Genomic DNA, 21,519 nt, shown 5'->3' with positions numbered 1-21,519 from the left:
CAACAATTGTTTACAGACAGATTATTTCACTTAATCACAATTCCAGTGGGTCAGAAGTTTACCGTGCCTTTAAACAACTTGGAAAATTCCAGAAAATGATGTCATGGCTTTAGAAGCTTCTGATAGGCTAATTGACATAATTTGAGTCAATTGGAGGTGTACCTGTGGATGTATTTCAAGGCCTACCTTCAAACTCAGTGCCTCTTTGCTTGACATCATGGGAAAATCAAAAGAAATCAGCCAAGACCTCAGAAAGAAAATTGTAGACCTCCACAAGTCTGGTTCATCCTTGGGAGCAATTTCCAAATGCCTGAAGGTACCACGTTCATCCGTACAAACAATAGTACGCAAGTATAAACACCATGGGACCACGCAGCGTGCGAAAAGTGCAAATCAATCCCAGAACAATAGCAAAGGACCTTGTGAAGATGCTGGAGGTAACAGGTACAAAAGTATCTATATCCACAGTAAACGAGTTCTATATCGACATAACCTGAAAGGCCGCTCAGCAAGGAAGAAGCCACTGCTACAAAACAAAACCGCCATAAAAAAAGCCAGACTACGGTTTGCAACTGCACATGGGGACAAATATCGTACTTTTTTGAGAAATGTCCTCTGGTCTGATGAAACAAAAATAGAACTGTTTGGCCATAATGACCATCGTTATGTTTGGAGGAAAAAGGGAAAAGCTTGCAAGCCGAAGAACACCATCCTAATCGTGAAGCACGGGGGTGGCAGCATCATGCTGTGGGGGTGCTTTGCTGCAGGAGGGACTGGTGCACTTCACAAAATAGATGGCATCATGAGGAAGGAAAATTATGTGGATATATTGAAGTAATATCTCAAAACATCAGTCAGGAAGTTAAAGCTTGGTCGCAAATGGGTCTTCCAAATGGACAATGACCCCAAGTATACTTCCAAAGTTGTGGCAAAATGGCTTAAGGACAACAAAGTCAAGGTATTGGAGTGGCCATCACAAAGACCTGACCTCAATCCTATAGAAAATGTGTGGGCAGAACTGAAAAAGCGTGTGCGAGCAAGGAGGCCTACAAACCTGACTCAGTTACACCAGCTATGTCAGGAGGAATGGGCCAAAATTCACCCAACTCATTGTGGGAAGCTTGTGGAAGAATACCCAAAATGTTTGACCCAAGATAAACAATTTAAAGGCAATGCTACCAAATACTAATTGAGTGTATATAAACTTCTGACCCACTGGGAATGTGATTAAATAAATAAAAGCTGAAATAAATAATTCTCTCTACTATTATTCTGACATTTCACATTCTTAAAGTAAAGTGGTGATCCTAACTGACCTAAGACAGGGAATTGTGAAAAACAGAGTTTAAAAAATTTGGCTAAGGTGTATGTAAACTTCCGACTTCAACTGTAGCTATGATCTTGACATACTGTAGATCACTAGTTCTGAACGATGGACAGAAATACAGCCATTAACAGCAGGTACTGTAAATCTCTGTTGTTGGTTGCCGTTTGTAGTTCTAGATAAATAATTGATATTTGAGTACACAGAAAGAGTTCAGGCCCATGTTACACTGTAATTACCCCCGCCCCCTCCCTCCCTCCTTCCCCATCCCCCAACCCTAATCCTATCCCCTCCATCCCATTACTACACAGAACACCAGTAATTTACATGTTTGAAGTACTGAAGAGATTAAATTGAGAAGTAGAGAATCAGAGGAATGTCTGGCCTGCTGCAGTGCATTCTGGGACTGTTGTTGTGTCAGTCAGAGCAGCCATTTTGTTTCCATGGGAAACCACGGTGTCGCCTCACGCCCTATTTACGTAGACCTGGAGGAGATAGAACACAGGAGTCAGTGAGTGGGTGACCAGTGAGAAACACACTCCCACACACACACCAGGTACATTTATTGAGACCGAGGCTATATATCCCTAGTGTTAGAGGAGGGTAAAACTTTCTTGCCGTTTTATTTGCAACAGAGCTGATGAAGCTGTCAGGAGAGGTGTCCTGCAGGCTAATAATATATTCACTTCCATTTGGGTCAGGAACAAAAAAATTAATAATACAAAATAATAATAAATAGGTGGGTGCTTACATTTGTCCTGTTTCACACGTGTGTAAATTGCAAATTATTTGTATGCATATCCCACTCCCTTAGAGACACCCTCGGAGAGTGAAGTCATGGCCAGGGATCAACCATTATTGATGATGATCCTGGAACAATTAGGGTTAAATGCCTTGCTCAAGGGCACAGACAGATTTTTCACCTGGTCTGCTCAGGGATTCAAACCAGCGACTTTTCAGTCACTGGCCCAATGCTCTTAACCGTTAGGCTAGCTGCCACCACTGCACATATTGTTATGACGCTTCCTGCATAATTTAATATATCATTCAAATGAAAGTTGGGATGGTGGTTAAAAGGCAGAGTCTCTAATCTGTGGTGTGTCTATGTGCATAAATGCACGCACACACCCATGTAACCATTCGCACGTGCACACAGACACACACACACACATGACCAACCTACATATTCCCCTTAGCCCTCAGACAGGATATAGCAGGTTTAATAGTGTTGTTTACTCCAGTCAGACTTATTCATTCTCCCTAGCAGAGCTAGCAGAAACACAAAGAAAGTTTATACGAGTCACAGAAGAATATTCTGCCATGACACAATAACATAAACCTATACAATTCAAAGCTTGATTAATTTGATATGGGCTAATCTTCAATGAAAACACCCTGAGCTGGTATGTTCAGGTCTTTGAGTGTATGGTTAACAGGATCAGACAGGAAACCCAAACTCTAGACTTCCACACACCAGCCTACTTCTCAAATTTCCCACCCCCCAGAAAAGGAGCCTTATGTGGGCATACAGTAGCAGGAGACGGCTGCTCTTTTTGGGAGTGAGGGATAGAGAACATGAGAATAAACGTGTTCGCGAAGAAAAAGTACTAACACTTACCAACATGTCCTAAATGACACCCTATTCCCCATAAATGTCACAACTTTTTGCCAGAGCCACATATCTTTATCACTGGCCAAAAGTAGTGTACTATATTTTAGGGAATAGGGTTCCATTTGAGACAGTCCATAGTTCTGTCCTCTTTTCTCTGGGTCCATATAAAATGCCCTTGAACCCTATGACATCACACCATGGCACCATCTATCCACTGTCATTTTTAATTACTTGCTCGTTAGGCAAAAGCTGAAACGCTTATTAAAGTGGAGTAATTAAGGGCTTATTCCAATTAATGCTGTGTTAACGAAGAGAAGTTTCATCTTAATTAATATCAAAGACTAGCCGCAGAGAAACACACACAGGCCAAACACACACACGTACTTACAGGTACATGGGCTTTAAGAGGAGATGGGATGGTTTCTCATTGACATGGTAGAGGGGGAATGGGTCAAATCCACCAACAAAATCAACTGAAAACAAAAGGATCAAATGCAAAAAATTACAAATGAAATCAGAACATGACATACAGAAAGTGATGGGCAGAAAGAAATATAAATGAAACGACATCAAATGACAAAAATGGATTCTCAAAATAAATGAATGGAAGAAAACAAATGAAAGTGAAGAGAAAACAAAACAGAGAGGTAGACCTACAGTATGAGAGGGGTCAAAGGTTAGAATGTGTTGGCATGCCAAAAACAGATGGAGGTGGCATTTCAGCTAGCTCTTTGATGTTCCATAAACACACAAACTTTCCATATTTCTATTGACTAGTGGCACTATCTGAGGCAGAGGCACACTTCTGTGAGCGTAGGGGACGAGGTGAGAGTCAAAATAAGGTCTTTATCGCGGAAACACAGAGGGTGACCACTAAGTGACTGACCGAGAGACCAACTCTCTGTTTATTTACTCAGAAAAGAGAAGTACAGAGCGGAGCAAACAGTCAGTGAGAGTGAGAGAGAGAGAGAGAGAGAGAGAGCGAGAGAGAGACAGAGAGACAGAAAGAGAAAGAGATATACTTCACTTGCTTTTCACTCTGACTGACACAGGGCCAATGAGATTAGGTTAAAGGAGCGTGTGTGAAAACAGAATGTGCATTTATTATCACCATGGATACAAGAGCCCAGTAAACAACAGGATGCAGGGAATCTGACACATCGTTAGAGCAGGATCGTAATGTTGGTGGTGTTTCATGAAGATAACTAATCCGGAAGTGGCTCCACTTTCTTGAACAGTTATTTTATAAGAAATAAAAATAGGCAAATAGAATATTTGAAGTTCATTGCATTAACTATAGTTCCTGATGGGGCTAGTTATCTGCAGATTATTCAAAAAGAGGAGTGACAAGTTAACATGCTCCTCTCCTCTGTCTCCATTCCGGCTCCTTGGGATTCTCAGTTTGCGATATACAGAGCCCAAGTCCAGCCACTGGAGTTGGTCCATCACACACAGGCTGAGTGGCCGCTCCAGTAAGGTGAGTGACACAAACTAAGGTTAAACACACACACGCGTGCGCACGCATGCACACACGCACACATGCACGCACACGGCAAGTGATTTTCTTATTACAAGCAATCAGGGTTCCATGTCCTGCCTTGATAAGCAGTGTGCTGAAGAATAAGGTTAAGAGATAATGATGGATGTCATTTTCTCTCCCCCTGATCTCCTGCATAGCAGAACAGCAAGACACAGAGCGAGAGAGAAAAAAGGGAGAACGAGAGATAAAGAAAGAGAGGGTATGGGAGAGATCGAGCGAGATAGTGACTGTGAAAACCACACTGTGCCAGACCAGCCAGGTCACCCGTGATACAAGTCAGTATTCGATGTCCATCCATGTCTGAGGACGTCATGAGATGACGTGGAAACCAGCCACTAGGGGGCAACAGTGAGCGCTGTTACCTTCAAGTAATAATAATAATAATATGCCATTTAGCAGACGCTTTTATCCAAAGCGACTTACAGTCATGCGTGTATACATTTTTGTGTATGGGTGGTCCCGGGGATCGAACCCACTACCTTGGCGTTACAAGCGCCGTGCTTTACCAGCTGAGCTACAGAGGACCACAGGTTTCGGATTTGCTAGGGTGTTGTGGACGGGGATGGTGAATGGGCGTAAGCATCAGCTTCTGATTCCAAAGGCTTCAAATTCAAATCAAGCGATAGAAAGTTGTTTTTGATATTTTTGTTTTAAGCCTATCCCAAACCTTAACCCTTACCTTAACCATTCAAAGTTAATGCCTAACCTTAAGAATTTGGAGTTAATGCCTGAACTTAACCCTAACCTTAGAAATTAAGAATTAATGCCTAAACTTAACCTTAAACACTTCGAAATTTGACGTTTGAGAAACATGGACCAACATCTAATTCTGACGTGAGAGCTGGTAGACAGGGGTTGTGATATAATTGTGATGTGTAAATGAATTTGAACTAAATATGGTTCAAATACAGCTGTTTTCATGCTGTTCCAGTGATACATGTACTAACCTTTGTGGCAGTGTAGAGTAGCGACCAGGAAATAGGTTTTATATTGAATGTGAGAAGTAATCTCTCCCAGTGCTGTATATCTTTAATCAACTGAAGGTGTTCACCTACTGTAGATTTAGTGTGGTGTGCAGAGCAGTCTTGAAAAATGAACGGATCCCAGCGTTACACACTAGTATTGAATCTGGGTCGTCCTCACTGCTCAGATGTTATTCCACTGAGCTAAAGCCAAGGCCAAGTCTTCAGGTTTCAAGCAAGGTAAGGCTACTCATCATGCGAGCAGAGTTGACCGTACCACCTCTACATGAAAGCATGCCAGATATGGCAGGTATGTGGCTCAATGAGTTCATGTGGAGTAAATAAATAAGCAGTAATGTAGGGAGATTACTGTTTTTACTACGGAGAGGAAATGTTTAACGTCACAGGGGTTACGTTTAACTAACAGAGACATGGACCATCTATCTAACTGTCTATAACTACCTCTCACATTGCCTTTCTGAGAGAGAGAGAAAGAGAGAGAGAGAGAAAGAGAGAGAGAGGAGAGAGAGAGAGAGAGAGAGAGAGAGAGAGAGAGAGAGAGAGAGAGAGAGAGAGAGAGAGAGGAAAACCTGGCTCCCTGTAGAGGAAAGGCCATGTAGCCACTGCACCACAGCAGAACCCGAGACAGAGCTGCATTTCCTGACAAAATGTCAATAATATAAAACAATTAGAGAGTGTAATTTCCCCAAATTTGAAACCTTATTCCTGGTTTCAAAGACCTCTCTGATTAGAATAGGCTACCCGTCCTGCTGGGGAGGACACAGAGAGCTGTGGTTGGCAGCGCACTACATTCCTCTATACCATTGTTATTGTTATTGTTCAATGTATGGTTATTTTGACCCTTGATTATTGTTGTTACTGTTGTCCCATTGACAGTCTTGATTATTATAATTTAAGTTACGTTAACATTGTAAATGTATCACTTAATATCCAAAGTACACTTTGGCAATATGTACATTGTTATGTCATGCCAATAACACAAATTGAATTGAATTGAATTGAGAGAGAGAGAGAGAGAGAGAGAGAGAGAGAGAGAGAGAGAGAGAGAGAGAGAGAGAGAGAGAGAGGAGAGAGAGAGAGAGAGAGAGAGAGAGGAAGAGAGGGAGAGGAGGACAGAGAGAGGGAGAGAGAGAGAGGGAGACGAGGAGAGAGGAGAGAGGGGGAGAGAGAGGGAGACGAAGGAGAGGAGAGAGAGAGAGAGAGAGAGAGAGAGAGGGGGGGGAGACGAGGGAGAGGAGAGAAAGAGAGAGGGAGAGAGAGAGGGCGAGAGAGAGAGAGGAGACGAGGGAGAGGAGAGGGAGAGAGGAAGAAGAGGGGAAAAAGAGAGAGAGGAAGAAGAGGGCGAGAGAGAGAGAGAGGAAGAAGAGGGCGAGAGGGAGAGAGAGAGAGAGGAAGAAGGGGGCAAAGAGAGAGAGAGAGAAAGAGAGAGAGAGGAAGAAGAGGGCGAGAGAGAGAGAGAGAGAGAGAGGAAGAGAAGGGGGCGAGAGAGAGATAGAGAGAGAGAAAGAGAGAGAGAGGAAGAAAGAGGGCGAGAGAGAGAGAGAGGAAGAGAGGGCGAGAGAGAGAGAGAGAGAGAGAGAGGAAGGAGAGGGCGAGAGAGAGATAGAGAGAGAGAAAGAGAGAGAGAGGAAGAGAGCGAGAGAGAGAGAGAGAGAGAGAGAGAGAGAGAGAGAGAGAGAGAGAGAGAGAGAGAGAGGAGAGAGAGAGGAGAGGTGGAGACAGACTGAGATAAAGGAGAGATAAACACAGAGAAAGCAGGATATAAAGAACAGGGAAAAATAAAAAAGAACATGGCAGGAGAGAGATGGATGGGGAGAGTTGTTAGAGGACAAGAGGGGAACAAAAGAGAGACAAGGGAGGAGAGAATGACAGGGCTGGACACTGAGTCTGTCTGGTGGACCTGGTCATGATAAGATCAAAAACGCAGTCATGGCTGGAGCCTGATCCACGCATGCACATGCTCAAACACACACACATTTGCTGCCTGACTGCACTTCTGAGGGGTTCCCTGGCCATGCATCAGAGTCTATGCTATGTTCTCTACAGTGTGTAGAGGGAGGGAGGGAGTGAGTGTGTGTAAGTGTTGTTTTGTGTTTAAGTGTTTTAACTTTGTCATCAGCACAAAGAGTGAAGGAGGGAATGAAGCTGCCCATCACATCACCGTGGTAACAGAGTGATCACCATGCATTGGGGACGACTGACAAAGAATCCCTATGGAAACAGGCCCCTGCCAATACAGTTAATATCAATGGAAACTGGCCCTGTGTCAAAGTTTATACAAAGGGAAACCGGCCATGGAAACCGGACATGTGCCAATAAACTAATGATGAAGGATATGCTGCCACTTAGCTACTGCACTACAGACCATTGGCTTTAAAGAGAATTCATCATAAGGCTGTGTCCCAATTTTTCCATCTCATTCACTATTTGCACACTCCCTCCCGCCATCGTCCAATGTCTCCCACTTTACCCTCACATTCTTTCTCTCTCTCTCTCTCTCTCTGGCTCTGTTACCCGCATCCATCCATCTCACTGTTACTTACTTTCACCCCCTCCCCTCTCTCCCCCCCTCCTCTTTCTTTCCATCTCTCTCTCCCTCCCTCCCTCCCTTCCTTCCTTCCTTCCTTCCTTCCTTCCTTCCTTCCTTCCTTCCTTCCTTCCTTCCTTCCTTCCTTCCTTCCTTCCTTCCTTCCTTCCTTCCTTCCTTCCTTCCTTCCTTCCTTCCTTCCTTCCTTCCTTCCTTCCTTCCTTCCTTCCTGCCTGCCTTCCTTCCTTCCTTCCTCTCTCTCTCTCTCTCTCTCTCTCTCTCTCCCTCCCTCCCACCCTCCCTCTCTCCCAACCTCCCTCCCTCTCCCTCCTCCCTGCCCAGTGAGCCAGTTCTGGTTGTGATGGTGATGGTCTTTACTGAGACAGTGACTAAGCACAGTGGGGTATGGCCCATGCTAACACCATGTCGCTCTACCTGCTCCCATCACAGGTCTACACACCCATCCAGTCACCTCTCCTTCCTTCCCTTCTCTCTCTCTCTGTTGCCCACTGACTCCTTCTCTACCATCCATTTTTATCTCACCCTATCGCACCCCAGGTCCATTCCCCCCATCAATTTTCTGTTTACTTATCTCCCTTTCTCTTCCTCCCTTCTTTTTTCTAATTTGACTCCAGGGGATTTACTGAGACAGTGAGTCAGCACAGAGGAGCGCCACAGTTAGCCGTCACGCTAGGCTAATGCTAAGCTAACGCTAGGATAAAGCTTATGCTACGCGGTAACTCTCTGACCTACTTTCCAAAGAGGCTTTTCCCCTCCACTCGCTCCGACTGGGTGTCTGCTCTATGCTGATAACTGGACGCGCATACACATGCACACACTCAGCACTCCAGCTCATGCTAATAGGAACATACAGTAAGGCCTGAGAGAAATAAAGCTGATCCTTGAGCCGAGTGTGATGCTCACTGTTCTGTCCTTTCCGGTTCTTCTTTGCCGGAGAGTGTGTGTGTCTGTGTGTGTGAGTGTATGTGTGTGTGTGTGTGTCTGTGTGTGTGTGTGTGTGTGTGTGTGTCTGTGTGTGTGTCTGTGTGTGTGTCTGTGTGTGTGTGTGTCTGTGTGTGAGTGTGTGTGTGTGTGTGTGTCTCTGTGTGTGTGTGTGTGTGTCTGTGTGTGTGTGTGTCTGTATGTATCTGTGTGTGTGTGTGTGTCTGTATGTGTCTGTGTGTGTGTGTGTGTGTCTGTGTGTGTGTGTGTCTGTGTGTGAGTGTCTGTATGTGTGTGTGTGTGTGTGTGTGTGTGTCTGTGTGTGTGTGTGTGTGTGTGTGTGTGTGTGTGTGTGTGTGTGTGTGCGTGTGTGTCTGTGTGTGTGCGTTTGTGTGTGTCTGTGTGTCCTCAGGTGCGGTAAGTATCTGAGTATTTCTGCTCTCTCTCCTGTCCTCCTCTTTCCTCCATTCATCTTCCGCTCCCCCCCTCTCCTGTATGGGTGAGGTATTCCACCTCTCCTGTATGGGTGAGGTGCTCCACCTCTCCTGTTTGGGTGAGGTATTCCACCTCTCCTGTATGGGTGAGGTATTCCACCTCTCCTGTATGGGTGAGGTATTCCACCTCTCCTGTATGGGTGAGGTACTCCACCTCTCCTGTTTGGGTGAGGTATTCCACCTCTCCTGTATGGGTGAGGTACTCCACCTCTCCTGTATGGGTGAGGTATTCCACCTCTCCTGTATGGGTGAGGTATTCCACCTCTCCTGTTTGGGTGAGGTATCCCACCTCTCCTTTGTGGGTGAGGTATACAGAGCCTGAATATTTATCAACCAGAGCCTGGCTTAATGAGGCAGCTAGGAATAACCAGAGACCTCAAACTTATTCACCCTGCCTTCAATAACTACACACAGAGAGGGAGACAAATAGAGAGATAGAGACAGAGAGAGAAAGAAAGAGAGAGAGAGAAAGAAAGAAAGAAAAACAGAGAGAGAAAAAGAGAGAGTGACCAAGACAAAGGAGATGATTGTGGACTACAGGAAAAAAAAGAGGACTGAGCACACCCCCATTCTCATCGACGGGGCTGTAGTGGAACAGGTTGAGAGCTTCAAGTTCCTTGGTGTCCACATCACCAACAAACTATCATGGTCCAAACACACCAAGACAGTCGTGAAGAGGGCACGACAAAGCCTATTTCCCCTCAGGAGACTGAAAAGATTTGGCATGGGTCCTCAGATCCTCAAAAAGTTATACAGCTGCACCATCGAGAGCATCCTGACTGGTTGCATCACCGCCTGATATGGCAACTGCTCAGCCTCCGACTGCAAGGCACTACAGAGGGTAGTGCGTACGGCCCAGTACATCACTGGGGCCAAGCTTCCTGCCATCCAGGACCTCTATACCAGGCGGTGTCAGAGGAAGGCCCTCAAAATTGTCAAAGACTCCAGCCACCCTAGTCATAGACTGTTCTCTCTGCTACCGCACGGCAAGCGGTACCGGAGCACCAAGTCTAGGTCCAAAAGGCTTCTCAACAGCTGCTACCCATAAGACTCCTGAACAGCTAATCATGGCTACCCGAACTACTTGCACTGCCCCCCCACCCCCACCCCATCTTTTTACGCTGCTGCTACTCTGTTAATTATTTATGCATTGTCACTTTAACTCTACCCACATGTACATATTACCTCAACTAGCCGGTGCCCCCGCACATTGACTCTGCACCGGTACCCCACTGTATATAGCCTTTTTTCTCAACACTTTTTTGTTGTTGTTGTTTTATTTTACTTCTTTATTAAAAAATAAATGCATTGTTGGTTAAGGGCAGTAAGTAAGCATTTCACGGTAATGTCTACACCTGTTGTATTCGGCACATGTGGCAAATAAAATTTGATTTAATTTGATTTGATTAGAGAGAGCCAGAGATAGATCCCTTTACATTTTCAGATATAAAATGGATCCTGACACATAATCATTCCATGCACCTGCTTAGAGAATGAGAGGGGGAAAGATGCAAGAGAGAAGAACCGAGGAGGAAATGAAGAGAGAAGGGAGGAGTAGGAGAGGAGAAAAATAAGATAAGAAGTGAGGAGAAGGATGGAGAGAAAAGAGAGGGAAAACTTTGAGCTGGCAAAACGATGCTGATGAAGTCTGGCAGCTCAGTGAGAGAACATAGTCTGGGGAGCTCAGTGAAGGAACATAGTCCGGGGAGCTCAGTGAGAGAACATAGTCTGGGGAGCTCAGTGAAGGAACATAGTCCGGGGAGCTCAGTGAAGGAACATAGTCTGGGGAGCTCAGTGAAGGAACATAGTCGGGGGAGCTCAGTGAAGGTACATAGTCTGGGGAGCTCAGTGAAGGAACATAGTCTGGGGAGCTCAGTGAAGGAACGTAGTCTGGGGAGCTCAGTGAAGGAACATAGTCTGGGGAGCTCAGTGAAGGAACATAGTCCGGGGAGCTCAGTGAAGGAACATAGTCCGGGGAGCTCAGTGAGAGAACATAGTCTGGGGAGCTCAGTGAAGGAACATAGTCCGGGGAGCTCAGTGAGAGAACATAGTCTGGGGAGCTCAGTGAAGGAACATAGTCTGGGGAGCTCAGTGAAGGAACATAGTCGGGGGAGCTCAGTGAAGGTACATAGTCTGGGGAGCTCAGTGAAGGAACATAGTCTGGGGAGCTCAGTAAAGGAACATAGTCTGGGGAGCTCAGTGAAGGAACATAGTCGGGGGAGCTCAGTGAAGGAACATAGTCCGGGGAGCTCAGTGAGAGAACATAGTCTGGGGAGCTCAGTGAAGGAACATAGTCCGGGGAGCTCAGTGAGAGAACATAGTCTGGGGAGCTCAGTGAAGGAACATAGTCTGGGGAGCTCAGTGAAGGAACATAGACTGGGGAGCTCAGTGAAGGAACAAAGTCTAATCTGACACTTCAAATGAGTGTGGAAATGAAGCGAGCATAGCACTTTAGTGTGTGTGTGTATGTGTGTGTGTGTGTGTGTGTGTGTGTGTGTGTGTGTGTATGTGTGTGTGTGTGTGTGTGTGTGTGTGTGTGTGTGTGCGCATGTGTGTGTGCGTGCGTGTGTGTGTGTGTGTGTGTGTATGTGTGTGTGTGTGTGTGCGTGCATAGCATTGAAAAGAAAGGAGACACGTACACATGCATGGAGCTGATTACAATATCAAAGAGAAAGGGCTTGGAGGCTGTGTAGCTCTGTTTCAAAGCAGCTTTCAATTTCCAAAACCAGCCAGCCAGGCAGCCAGGATCAGACTACTGAATAATTAAAACTAGGAAAGAATACTGAATCAGCCACTTCTCTTTTCTACTTTTCTTTCCCCCATTTTTATTCAGTGTGTTGTTGTTGTACTTATCAATCTATTTGTACAAAGACACATGCACGTAGCACACACTTACACACACACACACACACTTTCTCTGTGTGTCTTTGTGTGCTTTTCAAAGTGAATGTCTGTCCCCTGCGCCCTTACACAAACAGTATATGTGCCAACTGTCCACACAACGGATGGATGGGCCGCGAGGTCACAAAAAACAAAGCCAAAAGGGAAACCGCAGTGAGGGAAAAGTCAATTACTTATTTTGAAGTTGACTCCCGCCAACCAGAATGGTATTTCCCTCTGGGGATAACTTAGGGGTGATTGATTATGCGATAGTACCGCCCAGAGCCAGGGAGAGGTGGGGGCGACACTAAACATTCACAGCCACTGAATCTCTGGTATGTGACCTCCACCAAAGAAGAGGTGGTTGTATTTCCACACCAACCGCCCCAAACACACACACGCTTTCTTTCAAAATGTTATTTCACTCACTAAACTTGTGTGTACAACCGTTGTAAATGTGCATTCTATTAACCACTGTCACTACACCACTACGCCTTCTGCCACCTGATTGGTTAACCCTCAATGTGACCTCTGACCTCAAGGCTATGAGGTCACTGCTACAATGAGCTGTTCTTCAGATGTGTGTCTCTCTCTCTCACTCCCTCTCTCTCTACCTCTTCTCACTCCCTCTCTCTCTACCTCTTCTCACTCCCTCTCTCTCTACCTCTTCTCACTCCTTCTCTACCTCATCTCACTCCCTCTCTCTACCTCTTCTCACTCCCTCTCTCTCTACCTCTTCTCACTCCCTCTCTCTCTACCTCTTCTCACTCCCTCTCTCTCTACCTCTTCTCACTCCCTCTCTCTCTACCTCTTCTCACTCCCTCTCTCTCTACCTCTTCTCACTCCCTCTCTTTCATCTTTCCCTTTTTCTCCACACCTATCACCAGTTTCCTGTTTCCCAATCTCTCTCTTCAACCCCCCCTGTATTAGCCAACTATACTGAACAAAAATATAAACGCAACATGTAAAGTGTTGGTCCCATGTTTCATGAGCTGAAATAAAACCTCCCAGAAATTTTCCATACGAACAAAAAGCTTATTTCTCTCAAATGTTGTGCACACATTTCTTTACATCCCTGTTAGTGAGCATTTCTCCTTTGCCAAGATAATCCATCCACCTGACAGGTGTGGCATATCAAGAAGCTGATTAAACAGCATGATCATTACACAGGTGCACCTTGTGCTGGGGACAATAAAAGGCCCCTCTAAAATGTGCAGTTTTGTCACACAACACAATGCCACAGATGTCTCAAGTTTTGAGGGAGCGTGCAATTGACATGCTGACTGCAGGAATGTCCAACAGAGCTAATGCCAGATATTTGAATGTTAATTTCTCTACCATAAACTGCCTCCAATGTTGTTTTAGAGAAATTGGCAGTACGTCCAACTGGCCTCACAACCGCAGACCATGTGTAACCATGCCAGCCCAGGACCTCCACATCTGGCTTCTTCACCTGTGGGATCGTCTGACGAGGGGGGGGGGGGGGGGGGTATTTCTGTCTGTAATGAAGCGCTTTAGTGGGAAAAAACTAATTCTAATTGGCTGGGCCTTGCTCCCCAGTGGGTGGGCCTGGCTCTCAAGTGGGTGGCCTATGCCCTCCCAGGCCCACCCATGGCTGCGCCCCTGCCCAGTCATGTGAAATCCATAGATTAGGGCCTAAATAATTTATTTCAGTTGACTGATTTGTAACTCAGTAAAATATTTTAAATTGCTGCATGTTGCGTTTATATTTTCGTTCAGTATATATAGGCAATTCTAGAAAATATGGATATGTTGCAGTGGTGGGTGGGAGCAGTACTGTACTGCAGATGACAAAAACACACTCTGTTTTTCACACTACCATCCACCGACCACCACCATGAGAACTGACAGCTGGGGAAACGGATGACAGACATGTGGAGAGAGAGAGAAAGAGGGGGAGAGAGAGAGAGAGAGAGAGAGCGAGAGAGAGAGAGAGAGAGATGTAGAGAGAGAGAGAGAGAGAGAGAGAGATGTAGAGAGAGAGAGAGAAAGAGTGTGAATGAGAAAAGGGAAGTGGGGATTAGCCAGGTGTTCAAATAAAGGTCAAGATGGACTGAAAGACATCCCAAGAAGAGGTGAAGAAAATGTGAGGACACTATAGGGAAATAAAATTGGGTCAAGGGTGTGAGGGAGAGAGAGAGAGAATGAAATGGTTGGATGGGAGACAGAGTGAAGGAGACCAGCTGGGAGGGGAGGAAGGGAGGAGAGTACAAGGGGATTGAGGGAGGTTTTAATTAGCTACAGGCACACCTCTCATCTCCTCTTTTCTCCTATTCCTCATCTCCTGTCTATTTTTTATTTTTTTTTAGGTGGTAGATCAGCTTTAATCTTGCAGATAGATTGTAACTTCCATCAATGTAATTGTCTGCATCACTCCGGGATGCTGACCTAAGCAGACTTGCAAAGAAAAAATCCAGTGTCTGTCTTTTTCCCATCTTAAATCTTTTATTTTTATTGGCCAGTCTGAGATATTAACAGCTGTTAATGTAAATATACATTGCATTTACATTTTAGTCATTTAGCAGAATACATTTTCTATATTTTTTAATATATTTTTTTATACTGGTCCCACATGGGAATCGAACCCACAACCCTGGCGTTGCAAACGCCATGCTCTATCAACTGAGCTACATCCCTGCCGGCCATTCCCTCCCCTACCCTGGACAACGCTAGGCCAATTGTGCGCTGCCCATGAGTCTCCCGGTCGCAGCCGGCTGCGACAGAGCCTGGATTCGAACCAGGATCTCTAGTGGCACAGCTAGCACTGTGATGCAGTGCCTTAGACCACTGCGCCACTCAGGAGACTGAGATATGGTTTTTTCTTTGCAACTCTGCCTAGAAGGTCAGCATCCCGGAGTCGCCTCTTCACTGTTGACGTTGAGACTGGTGTTTTGCGGGTACTATTTAATGAAGCTGCCAGTTGAGGACCTGTGAGGCGTCTGTTTCTCAAACTAGACACTCTAATGTATTTGTCCTCTTGCTCAGTTGTGCACCGGGGCCTCCCACTCCTCTTTCTATTCTGGTTAGAGCCAGTTTGCGCTGTTCTGTGAAGGGAGTAGTACACAGCGTTGTACGAGATCTTCAGTTTCTTGGCAATTTCTCGCATGGAATAGTCTTCATTTCTCAGAACAAGAATAGACTGACGAGTTTCAGAAGAAATGTATATGTTTCTGGCCATTTTGATCCTGTAATCGAACCCACAATTGCTGATGCTCCAGATACTCAACTAGTCTCAAGAAGGCCAGGTTTATTGCTTCTTTAATCAGCACAACGGTTTTCAGCTGTGCTAACATAATTGCAAAAGGGTTTTCTAATGATCAATTAGCCTTTTAAAATGATAAACTTGGATTAGCAAACACAACGTGCCATTGGAACACAGGACTGATGGTTGGCTGATAATGGGCCTCTGTACGCCTATGTAGATATTCCATAAAAAATCTGCCATTTCCAGCTACAATAGCCAATTACAACATTAACAATGTCTACACTGTATTTCTGATCAATTTGATGTTATTTTAATGGAAAAAAACAAGGACATTTCTAAGTGACCCCAGACTTTTGAACGGTAGTGTACATATATATATATATATATACAGTGGGGGAAAAAAGTATTTAGTCAGCCACCAATTGTGCAAGTTCTCCCACTTAAAAAGATGAGAGGCCTGTAATTTTCATCATAGGTACACGTCAACTATGACAGACAAAATGAGAAAAAAAAATCCAGAAATTCACATTGTAGGACTTTTAATGAATTTATTTGCAAATTATGGTGGAAAATAAGTATTTAGTCAATAACAAAAGTTTCTCAATACTTTGTTATATACCCTTTGTTGGCAATGACACAGGTCAAACGTTTTCTGTAAGTCTTCACAAGGTTTTCACACACTGTTGCTGGTATTTTGGCCCATTCCTCCATGCAGATCTCCTCTAGAGCAGTGATGTTTTGGGGCTGTCGCTGGGCAACATGGACTTTCAACTCCCTCCAAAGATTTTCTATGGGGTTGAGATCTGGAGACTGGCTAGGCCACTCCAGGACCTTGAAATGCTTCTTACGAAGCCACTCCTTCGTTGCCCGGGCGGTGTGTTTGGGATCATTGTCATGCTGAAAGACCCAGCCACGTTTCATCTTCAATGCCCTTGCTGATGGAAGGAGGTTTTCACTCAAAATCTCACGATACATGGCCCAATTCATTCTTTCCTTTACATGGATCAGTCGTCCTGGTCCCGTTGCAGAAAAACAGCCCCAAAGCATGATATTTCCACCCCCATGCTTCACATTAGGTATGGTGTTCTTTGGATGCAACTCAGCACTCTTTGTCCTCCAAACACGACGAGTTGAGTTTTTACCAAAAAGTTCTATTTTGGTTTCATCTGACCATATGACATTCTCCCAATCCTCTTCTGGATCATCCAAATGCACTCTAGCAAACTTCAGACGGGCCTGGACATGTACTGGCTTAAGCAGGGGGACACGTCTGGCACTGCAGGATTTGAGTCCCTGGCGGCGTAGTGTGTTACTGATGGTAGGCTTTGTTACTTTGGTCCCAGCTCTCTGCAGGTCATTCACTAGGTCCCCCCGTGTGGTTCTGGGATTTTTGCTCACCGTTCTTGTGATCATTTTGACCCCACGGGGTGAGATCTTGCGTGGAGCCCCAGATCGAGGGAGATTATCAGTGGTCTTGTATGTCTTCCATTTCCTAATAATTGCTCCCACAGTTGATTTCTTCAAACCAAGCTGCTTACCTATTGCAGATTCAGTCTTCCCAGCCTGGTGCAGGTCTACAATTTTGTTTCTGGTGTACTTTGACAGCTCTTTGGTCTTGGCCATAGTGGAGTTTGGAGTGTGACTGTTTGAGGTTGCGGACAGGTGTCTTTTATACTGATAACAAGTTCAAACAGGTGCCATTAATACAGGTAACGAGTGGAGGACAGAGGAGCCTCTTAAAGAAGAAGTTACAGGTCTGTGAAAGCCAGAAGTCTTGCTTGTTTGTAGGTGACCAAATACTTATTTTCCACCATAATTTGCAAATAAATTCATTAAAAATCCTACAATGTGATTTTCTGGAGAAAAAAAATCTCAATTTGTCTGTCATAGTTGACGTGTACCTATGATGAAAATTACAGGCCTCTCTCATCTTTTTAAGTGGGAGAACTTGCACAATTGGTGGCTGACTAAATACTTTTTTTCTCCACTGTATATATATATATATATAGAGAGTGGGGAGAACAAGTATTTGATACACTGCCAATTTTGCAGGTTTTCCTACTTACAAAGCATGTAGAGGTCTGTCATTTTTATCATAGGTACACTTCAACTGTGAGAGACGGAATCTAAAACAAAAATCCAGAAAATCAAATTGTATGATTTTTAAGTAATTAATTTGCATTTTATTGCATGACATAAGTATTTGATCACCTACCAACCAGTAAGAATTCCGGCTCTCACAGACCTGTTAGTTTTTCTTTAAGAAGCCCTCCTGTTCTCCACTCATTACCTGTATTAACTGCACTTGTTTGAACTCGTTACCTGTATAAAATACACCTGTCCACACACTCAATCAAACAGACTCCAACCTCTCCACAATGGCCAAGACCAGAGAGCTGTGTAAGGACATCAGGGATAAAATTGTAGTCCTGCACAAGGCTGGGATGGGCTACAGGACAATAGGCAAGCAGCTTGGTGAGAAGGCAACAACTGTTGGCCCCTGTAGCTCAGTTGGTAGGGCATGGCGCTTGCAACGCCAGGGTTGTGGGTTCGTTTCCCACGGGGGGCCAGTATGAAAATGTATGCACTCACTAACTGTAAGTCGCTCTGGATAAGAGCGTCTGCTAAATAACTAAAATGTAAAATGTAATGTTGGCGCAATTATTAGAAAATGGAAGAAGTTCAAGAAGACGGTCAATCACCCTCGGTCTGGGGCTCCATGCAAAATCTCACCTCGTGGGGCATCAATGATCATGAGGAAGGTGAGGGATCAGCCCAGAACTACATGGCAGGACCTGGTCAATGACCTGAATAGAGCTGGGACCACAGTCTCAAAGAAAACCATTAGTAACACACTACGCCGTCATGGATTAAAATCCTGCAGCGCACGCAAGGTCCCCCTGCTCAAGCCAGCGCATGTCCAGGCCCGTCTGAAGTTTGCCAATGACCATCTGGATGATCCAGAGGAGGAATGGGAGAAGGTCATGTGGTCTGATGAGACAAAAATAGAGCTTTTTGGTCTAAACTCCACTCGCCGTGTTTGGAGGAAGAAGAAGGATGAGTACAACCCCAAGAACACCATCCCAACCGTGAAGCATGGAGGTGGAAACATCATTCTTTGGGGATGCTTTTCTGCAAAGGGGACAGGACGACTGCACCGTATTGAGGGGAGGATGGATGGGGCCATGTATCGCGAGATCTTGGCCAACAACCTCCTTCCCTCAGTAAGAGCATTGAAGATGGGTCGTGGCTGGGTCATCAAGCATGACAACGACCCAAAACACACAGCCAGGGCAACTAAGGAGTGGCTCCGTAAGAAGCATCTCAAGGTCCTGGAGTGGCCTAGCCAGTCTCCAGACCTGAACCCAATAGAACATCTTTGGAGGGAGCTGAAAGTCTGTATTGCCCAGCGACAGCCCCGAAACCTGAAGGATCTGGAGAAGGTCTGTATGGAGGAGTGGGCCAAAATCCCTGCTGCAGTGTGTGCAAACCTGGTCAAGACCTACAGGAAACATATGATCTCTGTAACTGCAAACAAAGGTTTCTGTACCAAATATTAAGTTCTGCTTTTCTGATGTATCAAATACTTATGTCATGCAATAAAATGCAAATGAATTACTTAAAAATCATACAATGTGATTTTCTGGATTTTTGTTTTAGATTCCGTCTCTCACAGTTGAAGTGTACCTATGATAAAAATTACAGACCTCTACATGCTTTGTAAGTAGGAAAACCTGCAAAGTCGGCAGTGTATCAAATACTTGTTCTCCCCACTGTATATACATATACAGTTGAAGTCGGAAGTTTACATACACTTAGGTTGGAGACATTAAAACTAGTTTTTCAACCACTCCACAAATTTCTTGTTAACAAACTATAGTTTTGGCAAGTCGGTTAGGACATCTACTTTGTGCATGACACAAGTAATTTTTCCAACAATTGTTTACAGACAGATTATTTCACTTATAATTCACTGTATCACAATTCCAGTGGGTCAGAAGTTTACATACACTAAGTTGACTGTGCCTTTAAACAGCTTGGAAAATTCCAGAAAATGATGTCATGGCTTTAGAAGCTTCTGATAGGCTAATTGACATAATTTGAGTCAATTGGAGGTGTACCTGTGGATGTATTTCAAGGCCTACCTTCAAACCCAGTGCCTCTTTGCTTGACATCATGGGAAAATCAAAATAAATCAGCCAAGACCTCAGAAAAAAAATTGTAGACCTCCACAAGTCTGGTTCATCCTTGGGAGCAATTTCCAAATGCCTGAAGGTACAACGTTCATCTGTACAAACAATAGTACGCAAGTATAAACACCATGGGACCACGCAGCCGTCATACCGCTCAGGAAGGAGATCCGTTCTGTCTCCTAGAGATGAACGAAATTTGGTGCGAAAGGTGCAAATCAATCCCAGAACAACAGCAAAGGACCTTGTGAAGATGCTGGAGGAAAAATGTACAAAGTATCTATATCCACAGTAAAACAAGTCCTATATCAACATAACATGAAAGGTCGCTCAGCAAGGAAGAAGCCACTGCTCCAAAACCGCCTTAAAAAAGCCAGACTACGGTTTGCAACTGCACATGGGGACAAAGATCGTACTTTTTTTTAGAAATGTCCTCTGGTCTGATGAAACAAAAATAGAACTGTTTGGCCATAATGACCATCGTTATGTTTGGAGGAAAAAGGGGGGTCTTGCAAGCCGAAGAACACCATCCCAACCGTGAAGCATGGGGGTGGCAGCATCATGCTGTGGGGGTGCTTTGCTGCAGGAGGGACTGGTGCACTTCACAAAATAGATGGCATCATGAGGAAGGAACATTTTGTGGATATATTGAAGCAACATCTCAAGACATCAGTCAGGAAGTTAAAGCTTGGTTGCAAATGGGTCTTCCAAATGGACAATGACCCCAAGCATACTTCCAAAGTTGTGGCAAAATGGCTTAAGGACAACAAAGTCAAGGTATTGGAGTGGCCATCACAAAGCCTCAATCCTATAGAAGATTTGTGGGCAGAACTGAAAAAGCGTGTGTGAGCAAGGAGGCCTACAACCCTGACTCAGTTACACCAGCTCTGCCAGGAGGAATGGGCCAAAATTCACCCAACTTATGTTTGACCCAAGTTAAACAATTTAAAGGCAACGCTACCAAATACTAATTGAGTGTATGTAAACTTCTGACCCACTGGGAATGTGATGAAAGACATAAAAGCTGAAATAAATCATTCTCTCTACTATTATTCTGACATTTCACATTCTTAAAATAAAGTGGTGATCCTAACTGACCTAAGACAGGGAATTTTTATTAGGATTAAATGTCAGGAATTGTGAAAAACTGAGTTGAAATGTATTTGGCTAAGGTGTATGTAAACTTCCAACTTCAACTGTACATACATACACATACATACATATAAATACATATACATACATACTACAGTGGGGAGAAGAAGTATTTGATACACTGCCGATTTTGCAGGTTTTCCTACTTACAAAGCATGTAGAGGTCTGTAATTTTTATCATAGGTACACTTCAACTGTGAGAGACGGAATCTAAAACAAAAATCCAGAAAATCACATTGTATGATTTTTAAGTAATTAATTTGCATTTTATTGCATGACATAAGTATTTGATCACCTACCAACCAGTAAGAATTCCGGCTCTCACAGACCTGTTAGTTTTTCTTTAAGAAGCCCTCCTGTTCTCCACTCATTACCTGTATTAACTGCACTTGTTTGAACTCGTTACCTGTATAAAATACACCTGTCCACACACTCAATCAAACAGACTCCAACCTCTCCACAATGGCCAAGACCAGAGAGCTGTGTAAGGACATCAGGGATAAAATTGTAGTCCTGCACAAGGCTGGGATGGGCTACAGGACAATAGGCAAGCAGCTTGGTGAGAAGGCAACAACTGTTGGCCCCTGTAGCTCAGTTGGTAGGGCATGGCGCTTGCAACGCCAGGGTTGTGGGTTCGTTTCCCACGGGG

General features: G+C 44.6%; 1 protein-coding gene across 1 annotated transcript in view; it reads right to left on the bottom strand.

The window, feature by feature from the left end:
• Positions 1–3,320: 3,320 nt before the first annotated feature.
• LOC311150024 (sodium/potassium-transporting ATPase subunit beta-1-interacting protein 4-like) overlaps positions 3,321–21,519 on the bottom strand; it is a gene marked incomplete at both ends in the record, with an annotated part of 99,230 nt that continues 81,031 nt past the window's right edge. The window contains one exon of the mRNA XM_084187267.1: positions 3,321–3,409. Coding sequence (XP_084043393.1) covers positions 3,321–3,409 — 89 coding nt within the window. The remainder of the gene's footprint in view (positions 3,410–21,519) is intronic.

This window comes from Coregonus lavaretus, assembly GCF_964263955.1.
Source record: "Coregonus lavaretus genome assembly, chromosome: 22".
Lineage (NCBI taxonomy): Eukaryota > Metazoa > Chordata > Actinopteri > Salmoniformes > Salmonidae > Coregonus > Coregonus lavaretus.
Note: the sequence above shows the minus strand (reverse complement) of the source record. Positions and strands in the feature narration are given on the sequence as shown.